We start from the raw sequence: 13,649 nt of genomic DNA, 5'->3' as shown, positions 1-13,649 counted from the left end.
GATAGGTACCACTCTGGCGGGAAGGTAAACGGCGTTTCCGTGCGCAGCTCTGGTTCGCCAGAAGCGGCTTAGTCATCCTGGCCACATGACCCGGAAGCTGTACGCCGGCTCCCTCGGCCAGTAAAGCGAGATGAGCGCCGCAACCCCAGAGTCGGGCATGACTGGACCTAACGGTCAGGGGTCCTTTTACCTTTGCTTAATCTAAGAACCTAAGTGGCCTGTTATGGAAAAATCTAGGTGTGAGGCTGCTCAGTCACCCATCTCATCCTGCTGAGCCCGCGGGTCCCTGCGGAATAAAGGAAGGAGTCCGGCCACCAACCGGAGCAAATAGCTGTAGACCAAAGTTTATTGTGCAAAAGGCTCAAAGAGGAATTTTGAACCCCCAGGATGGGGTGACAAGGACTTTTAAAAGTTTCTATCTTATCCCAGCATACAGTTCATTAAGCATCATCACTACATCATTGCTACATCAGAAAAGGGGAGGGTTATACGTGATTAACACAGGAGGAATGTGTTGGGGCAACAGGTGGATATAGGATATGTATTGGGAAGAACATTCTGAGCACCTACTGCAAAGGGACAATAGAACTTAGGTTTGCCTAGTTTGCCACCTGGGCAAGTCAGAGGAGTGCCTTTGCCCAGCGATTGACACCTATGAGTACTTTCCTGTGAGTACGCGACCTCCCACTTGAGGGATTATGGCGGGGACCAAGTGGTTTCCAAGTCCTTGGCCAATGAAGCAAATTGGCGGCGGAATGAAGGAAACTGGCAAAGGAGTTGATTTTACATGATTTTTAAAGCTAGGTAACTTCCCTGAGCTGTCAAGTCGAAAGGATACCTTTATGCATAATATTTGTAACATTTAACAAATTTAGAGATGTGCCCCCCCCCCCGTAATTTTCGTAACAGGCCTATCCAGTTCTTACTGGAGGCACCCTGTTCTCTGGGAAACCTGTGTTATAAGAAAAACACTGCTCCTTTTCCTTTACGGGGTATCTAAGAGCCTGTATTGAGTCCTTAAATATCCTATCAGACGGAGAAAACAACAGAGGCCAACCAGAGAATATTGAGAAGCAAAGTGGCTAGTAAGCCTGATCTTTATTAACTGTTGCAACAGGGTCCTCACTCACCACACGCAGGAGGGAGGAGGGACCCAGAACAATGAAACGCAAGCCCTTATATAGACTTTTGAAATTGCCCACCCTGTCTCTCAAGACCACCCCCCAAAACATCATACATATGTCACAGAAAGAGGCGGCCTCCAGGAGAAATCCTGTCTGCCAGGATACCTGATAATGGTCGCTGGTTGCATTCCCTGGGCAGCCTGGCCATTCTTTTGTGATGGTAAATACTTTAATTCCTGAATCCAGATCACAGGCTCGCCCTAATCATACACAAATACACCCTTAAGACAGGTAAGCAAAAGACAATGGAGAGACTTTCCCATTTCCTCCCTCCTTGCAGAGAAACATTTGAGGTCACTGGGAGAGTCAAACTGGTTTGGGAGAGTCAAAATGGCTTCAGGATTGCTCTCCTGTACTATTTCAGACCCGTAGTGAAATATACTTGGAGTCGAGAGTGGATTTCATGCTCTTTATTCAGCTCATAGTGGTGAGGAGGAATAGAAGTTCCCCCAGAATGTCTGCCTTATATACATTACTTACACAATGGGCTCCACATGATTGGCTAATTCCGGATTCACCTGTAGGCCAATCAGGTTGCGGATTCACTTCCACCTGGAGCTGGATTGGGTGGCTCCTGTGGACCAATCAGACTGCTGCATTCTGGACCCTATTGTTCTAGGACCAATCAGACTGCTGCCTTTTGGATCCTATTCAACTCAGTACTTAACACGTGGTTTATATACTTACGGATGTGTTTGCCTTGTACATTTATGAACATTTAATTTATATATTTGAGACCTTAGAATTCTTATGACACCTGTAAACAGCCTTTGAGGACTTGTTCCATAGTTAAGTGTAGAATGAAAGAAGTCCAGACTCCGGCGGTTTTGGGAAGGCGCCTTCCAGTTCTGTGATTCTCTGCTGAGGCTCAGGGCAGTGGCCTTAAATGGGGGCGCTGCATGGAGAAGACCTGAAGGATGCTGTCAGTGTTTCCTCGGATGCCATGGAGGGTCTGTACCCCCGAGGACTGTGACTGATGCAGATTCTCTGCCCCCCAGTTCTGGGTTGCAGCAAAGGCCCCAGATGGGCGGGGGGGGGGGGGGGGAGTTGCTTTCTTTTGGGGGCAGCCCGCCCTCTGGTGGCTGCAGAGTGGAATGACCTGAGCACCCCACATGCAAAATGAACAGAGTCTTGCCCCCCCACCTCCATTTTATTGGGGAAGTATAAAATACACTTGAGCACTAATAAACAGTGGTAACAACACAATGTCTCTTTGCGCAGCCAGGTGTCCATAGGAAGAAAAATGTGAAGTTTCAACAACAGCATTATGTGGAAAACGTACGGTACATTTACACCTAAATCTGGCAACTGGTGGGAGCAAAATGATGATATTGCATTTGCAGAGTCTGTAATTAAGTGTTAGGATAACCAAATGTCTAATGCTGCTTTTGGAAGATGATCTGTTTGTCTATTATCATTGGCATAAAAGCTGGGTTTTTAAAAAATATATCCTCATATCACCTCCCTCTAAAAGCTAATGTCCCTTTGGTGTCAACCTGCTGGCAGTCATTCCAGGGGTAGCATACTCTGTTGCTCCCCTTGGCCTTTTAATATTTATTATTATTATTTTCATTTTTATCCCACTTTATATTTTTAAGGTAGAAAAAAAATCCCCAAAGGGGTTTACAATTACAATTGACAGTAAAGCATCAAATAAACATTCCAAAGCGAAACATTGCAGTGGAACGTCACCTATGAAATACACATTCAAAGCAACATAACTAGCAGGAAACTAAAATATTATCTTAAAGATTTCATAAATAAAACACATAAAATGGAGGTCTATAGGATACACATGGAAAATAGCATAATTGGAAAGAGAAATTTTAAGCTGTTTCAGCCCAGGGAGCCTCCAGTCAAGCCGGCCTCCACCTCTTCTGCCCAGGTGGGGGTTGTTCCTGCAGGTAAGTAGGTGCTCAGCTCACCTTGGAGGTCTAACAAGGACTGTGGGGCAGGTGCAGAGGACAAGCACCTCTCCTCCACCCCCACCTTCTGCTTGCACAAACTCTTTTCATACAATTTTTAATTAGATTTTGTGCTTTACAATTTAGAATATTCATTTAAACAACCTTAAAATATCAGTTCCACAGAATTCTTTCACAGAGCCTAAAACAAGGATGATCCACCGTCCGCTGATATCATATATGAGTTCGCCCAAGACGGCAAAACAAGGCTAATATTCCGGAAATCCTTGTCGAACTGCAAGAACCTTTCATGTGGATTGTTGGACTCTATGAACAGACAGGTGGAACAGACACTTTCACATATATGGACCTTATTCACAAACTGATTGGAGAATGAACTGATCCACTGGGTCTTCTACTTTTTTCGTTGAACTTTGAGTTACTTCTGTTGAAATCTACAGTTCAATGCAATGAATAGTATATATTATTTTTTTCCAAATGTACAGCCGATTACGTCTTGTGTGTTTATTGAATGGGCTTGGATGACTCAGCTGGGCGCCAGGTGGGGTTAATCTCTGCTGGGGGAGTTCCCCTGGTTGCAGGTGGGCGTGGCCAGGGTTTAAAGCTCCCTCTGGAGGGAGGGGGAAACCAGGGGGCAGAGCTGGGGAAGGACCTGGGCCTGGAAGGTATATGCTCTCTGCTATGGGAGGCTTAGGGAGGAGGAGGCGCTGGGTGTTGGGGGGGCTCAGCCACCTGGCTTGGTTGACCTTGCAGAGGGTGATGGCTTGACTGGTCCTCTTCCTCCCCCAATTACGTTTGTCTCCAATTAGCAGACAATTGCAATGAGCATTGTGCTTACTATTTGCACTGGTGCAAACTGGAAGCAAATCCCTCCATGATTATCACTGTAACCCCCAAGGGCTAAATCCATTTAAATTTTTGGACTTGAGGATGCCTTTGTTTGTTTTGTGCGCATGAGAAAGAGAGTTGGGGGAGAGGATTTCAAAGGAGGAGGGGAGTCTTGGCTGGTCTCTTTTCTTTCTTTTTTAAATACATTTTTTTTTTTTACATATCATTTCCAACAATCATTTAACATACTGTAACTTCTTATCTTATACAATATTTTATTAATATCTGTCCACAACCTCTGATGATTTTCCGTTCTTTATCACTTATTCTGCATTTCTTAATTTCTCTGTTACTCTTAATTGTCTTTAACTAATTCTCTTCATAGTCTTTCTTGCAATATTTTGAATAGTCCTCCTTACAGAACTTCTTGCAGTCCTACTAGCGTAATCTGTTTATGTCTGGTCTCTTTTCACCTGACTCCCACCCCCATGTCTGGGCTCTTTAGGCAATATCTGCCTGCTCCATAATGGGCTTCTGAGCTCATTTATTCACTTTGCATTTATACCCCACTCTTCTTCCCAGGAGCTCAAGGTGGGCAGCCTCTTTCTCCTTCCCCCTCCCCATTTATCCTCACAACAGTCCTGTGAGGGAGCTTAGGCTGAGGGGCGGCCACTGGCTCCCAAGGTCACCCACTGAGTTTCATAGCCCAATGGGGAGTTGAGTTCGGGTCTCTCCGGGGTCTGAGTCGGACTTGCAGACCTTGACTCTGGGATGTTGTAGCTGCTTGGAAAGAAGCTTCTTGCTCTCTCCACGTCTTCCAGCTCAGAAATATAGAGCTGGGAGGGACCTCAAGGGCTCATCTGGCAATGCAAGAATCGGAATTATTTTCTGGTGGGGAATCTTAAAAATATGTTTTTGGGTGTGAGGAATTCAAATCTCTGATTATTTTTGCGACCGGACAAAACTTAGTTTGATAAGTCTATGTTTGATAAAGAAGCACACAAACTGCTTTCAGAAAACCAAAGCATTTTAATTTTTACTGTGATTTTGATGTTATGTAAACTGTTATTTTTATTGTTGTTAGCTGCTCTGAGCCCGGCTTCGGCTGGGGAGGGTGGGATATAAATAAATTATTATTATTATTATTATTATTATTATTATTATTATTTACTGATGTCTGTGCAATTTCACACCTATATTACTTTCCAAGCAAACCTCAATTACGTTAATTTAACCAAACTACCTTTTGAATTCCCAAGTCCTCTTAAAACTTTTCAAAGCCCCTCATTTTTGGAATTTGAAAGTTTAAAAATTCAGCATGCTGTGCAGCCTAGTAGGTTGGGCAGAAAGGTCCATTGGCCCATTTTGCAGCCTCAGAAGTTGACCTTTGTTCTGCCACTGCTGCAAGGAAGTGTTGCTCAGTGGGCGGGTGCTTATTTGAACGAGACCCCCCCCCCCTGCCCTGTGTGTGTCTTCTGCTGGTGCTGTTTGCTGTGCCTCTGTGCAGGACAACCAGGGAGGCAGGAACTCAGCAGGCAAAGTTCCTCCGTCTCCGCATCTCCTAAATGCTGTGGAAAGCTGCACCTGTTGAATTCCTGGCTGTTAATGCAGCCGCTGTAAAGGGTGCAGTGGGAACCAGGAGAGATAATGGAAGAGTGTGCCTGTGTTGAGGGGCGGCAGTCTGGTACAGCTGGGGTTCAGTGTTGTTGATAGAGGGAGGATTCTAGAAATGGAAGACTCACGGAATCCTAGAGCTGGAAGGGACCTAAAGGGGCATCTAGACCAACCCCCTGCAATGCAGGAATCGCAGCTAAGATCTCCTTGGCAGCTTTGCTAGTGGGAAGCAATCTACTTCGGTGGTAGAGGCCCAACTTTGAATGGAGCTGGTCCCAGAATCGCCCTCAAACTATTTCCTTAACAGAGTGTGTGATGAAAGAGGTTTCCTTCTGATATTATTTTATATAATATATGTATGTATTTGGGGTGGAGGAGGCCATGGGGGCAATGTGGCCTGACTCCCAAGCTTTGCTGTACACCATGTATTTTTTGTGAGGCAGTGTGTGTGTGTGTCTCTGTGCTTTCTGTTAATGTGGGTGAGAATAGTTCTTGGAATTTGCAGGTTGAACCATACCTCTTCAATGGGGCATCTCTAATAAAAATTATTGGACTGTCATCCTAGGTTTTCAGAAACAGTTGTTCTTGCACCTCTAGGGTAGTGGCTGTTTTGATGCTCCTTCATTCAGTTGCTCCCCTCATCTGACACACCTGATCCATTAGTATCATTGGGCTAGTCCGGTGGAACTCTTTGCCACTGGAGATTCAGCAGGTACCTTCTGTGTCAACTTTGAAACACCTGCTGAAAACTTTTTAGTACCTTCAGAAAATAAAGAACACACCCTTCCACAATGGTTAATTTTTTTAAAAAAAACCTTTTAATATGGTTTTATTGCTGTAAACTGCAATTTTTTCAATGACGCAGCAGTATACTAGCATTTTGTAAAATGCAGGTTCTCATTCAGTGCCTCATCCGAAGGCCCATGCCCGTCTCTCACCCTGTATTTGCTCCCTCCCCTATATAGGAGTTGGCAGCTGCGGGCACAGAGAAGATGAGGAACCCCCCGCTCCGGATCCTGGTCACGGGTTCAGAGGAGTCTGGGAAGTCCACCCTCATTGGCCACCTTCTCTACAAATGTGGGCATCTTAAAGCAGAAACTATGGAGACCCTCTGGAAACAGGTATCTCCTTCCTAATTATTAAGTTTGTGGCTTGACTTTCTGCCAAATGATGCTCAAGGTGGCTCAAAGCAAGGAAAATACAAAGTATTTTCACATGCCACCCCTGTTTCCGAGTGGCGAGAGACCCCGGGAGCTGCAGGTGCTTCAGAATCTCTGGATATCTATACAACCTGAGCGTAAGATGGAGGGGTTCATGGCCCCAACAGCCCCGGTAGATCTTGCTTCTCCATTAATCACAGCTTTGGGTCCAGTGTAGAGCAAGCAGGTCACTGGGTCTCCTTCTTCAAGCCCTTCCCCAGCTTCCAGCTCACCTGGCAGCCAGGTGAGCAGGGTGGAGAAACGCCCCCTCTCCCAATCAGCTTGGCTCATTCTTTTGGGATGCTGATGAGGACATTTCAGTAGCCAGCTAAGGTCATGGTCTTGCAAAGAAACTTGTCTGACTAGTTCTGAAATAAAACCTTAGATTCTCCCAGGGTACAGGACCCCCAAGAACTGGAATGGACTCGGGGCATCATCCAGACTGAAACCCCTCCCCAAAACACCCAACAATACAGTGGTACCTCGGGTGAAGAACTTAATTTGTTCCGGAGGTCCGTTCTGAACCTGAAACTGTTCTTAACCTGAAGCACCACTTTTAGCTAATGGGGCCTCCTGCTGCCGCCGCGCCGCGAGAGCACGATTTCTGTTCTCATCCTGAAGCAAAGTTCTTAACCTGAGGTACTATTTCTGGCTTAGCGGAGTCTGTAACCTGAAGCGTCTGTAACCTGAGGTACCACTGTATTTTCCATTAAAAAGAACATAAAATCAGTGTAAATGACATCATATAATCGGTGCCAATAAAACATGTCAATGAAAAAAAGTGTTAACCTGGATACTGCTTGCCATACCTAAGTGCTGTTAAACTAGGGTGGGGGTGGTGTCCGCTGTATGCCCCCGCCTGCCTGGGATTTTCTGCCACCTCTGTCTCCTTTGCAGAAGGTGGAGCAAGGCAAGTCGTACAGGCAGTTGCTGGAGACCCTCCAGCAAGTTCGGAAAGGGGGTGCAACTCCCGGGAGGCGGAACTACAAGAGCCCCAAGTATGAGGTCACCATTGCAGAACCCCCAAGTCGTGTAGGGGTGTACCGCAGCTGCTGCTTGCAAGGCCAGCAAAAGGTGAGAGTCTCTGCTCCTCAGCAGCTAAGGGGGCAGGTGAGGTTTCATGCCAAAGGTTGTGTCCTGCACGTGCAGTAAATGTGTTGGGGGGGAAGGGGCTGGGTGTCAAATTCTCCCTCCTCCTCACTCTCAGTTTTGCCCTTTTAAAGCTCAGTGGGAAGGAGGTAAAGGTAAAGGTAGAGGTACCCCTGGCCGTAGGGTTGTGCGCCCATCTCACTTAAGAGGCCGGGGGCCAGCGCTGTCCGGAGACACTTCCGGGTCACGTAGCCAGCGTGACGAAGCTGCATCTGGCGAGCCAGCACCAGCGCAGCACACGGAAATGCCATTTACCTTCCCACTATAAAGTGGTACCTACTTATCTACTTGCACTTTCGAACTGCTAGATGGGCAGGAGCTGGGACCGAAAGACGGGAACTCACTCCGCCGCGGGGATTTGAACCGCCAACCATACGATCGGCAAGTCCTAGGCACTGAGGTTTTACCCATAGCGCCACCCGCGTCCCTTGGGAAGGAGGAGGGGGGCATAAAACGAGAATTCCTTGGCTCTGCCAGCCGCTCCCTTTGGCACCACCTTCTGTCCACCTCCTTGTCTTCTGTCCTGCCAGTTCCAATGGGTACCAGCCACCACCGTCTTGTCAAATCTTTGGACTCTTCCTTGGCCTGGACCTTCTCAATCAGGGGCCAGCAACCTAAGGCCCGGGGGCAGGATGCGGCCCAATCGCCTTCTCAATCCGGCCCACGGACGGTCCGGGAATCAGCGTGTTTTTATATGAGCAGAATGTGTGCATTTCTTTAAAAGGCATCTCTGGGTTATTTGTGGGGCATAGGAATTCGTTCATTCCCCCCCAAAAAATATAGTCCGGCCCCCCACAAGGTCTAAGGGACAGTGGACCGGCCCCCTGCTGAAAAAGTTTGCTAACCCCTGTTCTAAATCAGGGGTAGGCAACCTAAGGCCCACGGGCCCCAAGCAGCCTACAAGGCACATGAGCCACCCCTGAACTGAGTCGCCCACTTGGCAAGTCCCTGTACGCTGCGCTAAACTGGCGCAGCGTGGTGTGGGAACTTTCTTCTGCGGTGCCGGGAATTGCGTCTGTGCAGATGCTGGAAATGGCAGGCGCGTGTGTGATCCAGCCCACAGAGGGATCTCTGCTGGAGTGAACCAGCCCTGGCAAGGTAAACCTTGTGGACCCCTGTTCTAAATGCATCCCCCCCCCCCGCAACACCCTCTGATGGAGTAGGGCTGTTACCCACAGGAGGCAATGACAGCAATTTAACATGAATTTTACTATCTAATGAGACCATTGATCCATAAAACGAAAGCAATAAACAATGCACTGCAGTCACACAATCAAGCAGTAGCTGAACTGGGTTCCACACAGTCAGAGAAACTAAACGAAAAGAGCCGCAAAAATGCAAAATAGCAAAAACACCCAAACTGGAAGTGTAACACTCAAAACGGAGCGCTCTCAGCTTCTGAAAAAGGTTCGCAAACCAGAACAGTTACTTCTGAGTTTGCAGTGTTTGGGTTCCAAGTTGTTTACGTACCAAGGCATTTGAGAAGCAAGAGACCACTGCATGTGCTTGCATCTGAGGGGCTGTGGGGGCTTCAGCCCCTACAATAAAGCCCCATGAAGGGTGAATCCTGCTTGCAGGTTTCCCACTGAGGCCTCTGCTTGGCCGTTGTGAGTAGAGACTGCTGGGCTAGAGAGCCATCTTCTGATGTTCTTATGGAATACCCTTCCCTGGCAGAAGGTCAGGGCCAGGCGACTGAGAGTTTGACGGCCTTTTCTGTCCTCCTCTCCCTCCCTCAGGTTGACTGCCTGCTGTTTGTGGTCTCTGCAGAGAAGAGGGACTTTGAAATGCGTTGGGACCTGACCCAGAAGCAGATCCTGCTGGCCAGCAAACTCATAGCGAAGCAGCTGGTGGTGTGTGTCAACAAGATGGACGCTTCCACGCCGGAGCCTTACAGCTGCAACCGCTACAAAGACATCGTTGGGAAAGTGTGCGACTGGCTCTGCGCGTGGGACAGGGACCCCGGGAGGGTGCTCTTTCTCCCCATCTCAGCCCTCTATGGGGACAACCTGCAGGAGCCCAGCCTCAAGGTAGGCGACCCATCTCTCAGGGACGGAGGGTAGCAGATGCCATAATGCAGCTGGGAGGAACACCCAGCTACCTAAATCAGGGCTTCAGATTCTGGTTCAGTTGCAGGACCAAGAGGGATCAAGGTCCGTAGAGCCATTTTTAAGGGGTTATTTCCCATAGTGGTTCAGACAACCAGCTGACCCAGTCCTGCCAATCAGAAGCCAGGCCACGCTGGTCAGATAGAGGAAGTAGGGAGGTGGGTATCTCAGGTGGAAATTGCTAAGGGATTTCTCAATCTCCCTGACGGACGGACTTAATCAGTAATCCATGGACTCGATTTCTTCATTAACGGGGGCGGCACTATAATGGGCCACGGTGAGGCGGGTGCCTCAGTTTGCAGAATTGGAGGAGGGGCAGATTTGGTTCAGCGGATGCAAGGTTGCTCCGGAAGTTGAACTGGGCAGGAATCTGAGAGTCTGTCTGGGTCTCTCCTTTGCAGATGACCTGGTTCAGCAGGTGGGAGATCCTGAGGGAGAGAGGAGAACTGGTCAAAGGCACAACTTTGCAGCAGTTCCTGGATTCCTTCCCCGTTTGCCATCTCAAACCGGACCTCCTGTGTACTCCTTTAGGTGGGTGGAACTCTTGAACTTGAGGGGTTTTTTGTCTTAACATTTATTGAGAGATAAATTCAAAGATATACAGAAATGCATACCCATTACAAAGTCTCTTTTTATAATATGCTGAGATAAAACAGATACTTAATCTAGAAAAGAGCAAAGTCTGGAGGAAGAAAATGCAAGAAAAGGAGAAATCTAAAGAAGGAGCAAGCAAGAGAAAAGGAAAGAAAGAAAAAAAAATGGAAGAAAAATAGAGTAGAATAAAAGGACTCCCGGCTCTCTGCAGCTACAGATGATATTCATTCTTTAAGCTCCAACCATTCTATCTTCTCTAAAGCAGTAATTTTTTTTCAATCTTCAAATCCAGATATTGCAAGTTTGTTTTCTCTTTCATGCAAAAAGTCCTTTTGGGAAGGCTGGAGGGACCAAGAGCCGCTGGGGTCAGATGGTTCTCCTTGACACGGGTGCAGAAGGAGAAAAAGGACATGACGGTTGCCTGTCAAAGATGCTTTAGCTGTGATTCCTGCATTTCCGGGGTTTGGACTTGATGGAGATGGATTGAGGATTAAGTCTGTAAATCAGAATTCAAGCATTCTATCCCATGTGTGTGTGTGTGAAAAATATGAAGGGCTTTTTAGCAGAGTAAAGACACTTACGTGCTTTTGCAGCTTACTGGAAGCTAGGAATTAGGCAATTGCACCTTTTATCCCTGTTTATTTGTGTTCTGCTGATCTTTTTCCTCTCTGTCCCTGTTACTAAGAATGAACCTTACGTTTTAGTAAAAACATGAATGTTTACTTACATTTTAATGCAGACAGCAAATATATCAAAGTAGTATGCAGGTAAAATAGTTTTTAGTTACAAAATACAAAACTAGTTTCCAAAATGGAGCCTGGTCTTTGAGCATGACCTTAACAGACTGGAGAACTGGGTGCAAGCTAACAATGAATTTTAACAGGGACGGATGTAAGGTCCTTCACATAGGCAGGAAGAACCAGATGCACAAATATACAATGGGGAAAACCTGATTTATTAGTAATAGATGTGAAAAGGATCTAGGTGTCTTAGTGGACTACAAGCTTAACATGAGTTCACCGTGTGATGCAGCAGCAAAAAAAGCTAATGCTATTCTAGGCTGCATCAACAGAAGTCTAGTTTCCTGATCAAGGGAAGTCATAGTATTCTGCCTTGGTCAGACCACACCTGGAGTCCTGTGCCCAATTCTGGGCACCACAATTTAAGGAGGATGTTGACAAGCTGGAAGGTGTGCAGAGGAGGGAGACCAAGATGGTCAAGGGTCTGGAAACCAAGTCTTATGAGGAACGGTTGAAGGAGCTGGAGAAGTTTAGCCTGCAAAAGAGGATATTGAGAGGAGGTATAAGAGCCATCTTCAAATATATCAAGGGCTGTCACATGGAAGATGGAGCAAGTTTGTTTTCTCCTGTTCTGGAGGGTAGGAGTCGAACCAATAGCTCCAAGATGCAAGAAAGGAGATTCTGACTAAACATCAGGAAGATCTTTCTGACAGTATGAGCTATTTGACAGTGGAATGGTCTCCCTTGGGAGGTTGTGGATTCTCCTCCATTGGAGGTTTTTAAGCAGAGCTTGGATGGCCTTCTGTCATGGATGCTTTAGCTGAGATTCCTGCCTTGCAGAGGGTTGGGCTAGATGACCCTTGAGGTCCCTTCCAACTCAACAATTCTATGATTACATCTGCTCACATTGCTTACTTGAAAGGAAGCGAGAGACTGGGGCAAGAAGGAAGGAGAAAAGATTGAGATCCTTTGGCCTACATCCTACCACAAGACGATATATCACCACATAGAGTTGCCTTGTTTAGGAATGGAGGAACTCAAAGTGTCTTAACTCCTCCATATGCTTATTTAGCAAATAGAATGTTCATTTTGACTGCAGATTATCCCACTCTGGGTACCTCCCAACTCTACAATTCTGTGGTTCTGTGACTGTTTTGTAGAATGGACCGAGAAGGAAGAGAAGGCTCTCCTGAGGACATGGAGGAGTCTCTCCTCCCAGGCACCAGACCACGTCCCCAGCCCTTCTATGATGTCCACGGCTCTCAGGCAGGCAGGAGTCTGGCGCTCTGCAGAGCAGTGTCGCCGCAAGGTGGATGCCCTCCTGAGGCGCTACATGGCCGACGTGCTCCGGGGAGGAATCGAGTGCTCCCCTTTCTACTGGGAACTGCATGATATCTTGGGATATGATGTCTCCACAGCAGCCTTTCAACTGCGGCGATTTAAGCAGGAACTGGTGCCAACAGCAAATGCCCCCACTGCACCTGACCTGGGTTGGGCTGAAGATGTGTTTGTCCTTCTGGGGCCTTCTGGGCAAGGAGCACTTGCCGTGCCAAAGGAGGGGGAGAAAGAAGAAGAGCTTGTCATCCCTGGGCCTTGTGGTCAAGAAGAATCTGTTGCTCCAGAGGAAGCACAACTTATCCGTCCTGGGAATATTGGTCAAGAAGAGCCTGTTGTCCCAGAGGAGGGAGAGGAAGCAGAACATGTCTATCCTGGGCCTTCTGGTCAAGGTGAGCCTGTTGTCTCAGAGGAGGGAGAAGAAGCAGAACATGTCCATCCAGGGCCTTCTGGTCAAGAAGAGCCTTTTCTCCCAGAGGAGGGAGAGGAAGCAGAACTCATCCTTCCTGGGCATATTGGTCAAGAAGAACCTGTTGTCCCAGAGGAGGGAGAGGAAGCAGGACATGTCCGTCCTGGGCCTTCTGGTCAAGGAGAGCCTGTTGCTCCAGAAGAGGGAGAGGAAGCAGAACATGTCCATCCTGGACATGGTCAAGGTGAGCCTTTTGTCCCAGAAGAGGGAGAGGAAGCAGGACATGTCTATCCTGGGCCTTCTGGTCAAGGTGAGCCTGTTGTCCCAGAAGAGGGAGAGGAAGCAGAACATGTCCATCCAGGGCCTTCTGGTCAAGGAGAGCTTGTTGTCCCAGAGGAGGGAGAGGAAGCAGAACGTGTCCATCCAGGCCCTTCTGGTCAAGGAGAGCTTGTTGTCCCAGAGGAGGGAGAGGAAGCAGAACATGTCCGTCCTGGGCCTTCTGGTCAAGGTGAGCTATTGTCCCAGAGGTGGCACAACATCTTGTCGATGCGGGTATCCTTTCTCAAG

The 13,649-nt window shown here is 47.6% G+C and overlaps 1 protein-coding gene across 1 annotated transcript; it reads left to right on the top strand.

Annotated features, from left to right (window-relative positions):
* Window positions 1–3,559: 3,559 nt before the first annotated feature.
* LOC310660286 (elongation factor 1-alpha 1-like) lies at window positions 3,560–13,069 on the top strand (the record flags this gene model as incomplete). The annotated part of the gene is made up of 7 exons (XM_083404610.1): window positions 3,560–3,650; window positions 6,517–6,672; window positions 7,648–7,824; window positions 9,636–9,926; window positions 10,406–10,535; window positions 12,499–12,868; window positions 13,066–13,069. Exons 1-7 carry the CDS (start codon window positions 3,621–3,623, stop codon window positions 13,067–13,069), a joined length of 1,158 nt encoding a protein of 385 aa, XP_083260736.1. The 5' UTR covers window positions 3,560–3,620.
* Window positions 13,070–13,649: the final 580 nt, after the last annotated feature.

This window comes from Podarcis tiliguerta (assembly GCF_965153285.1).
Source record: "Podarcis tiliguerta genome assembly, chromosome: 11".
Classification (NCBI taxonomy): Eukaryota; Metazoa; Chordata; class Lepidosauria; order Squamata; family Lacertidae; genus Podarcis; species Podarcis tiliguerta.
This window is presented reverse-complemented; position numbering and strand designations above follow the sequence as displayed.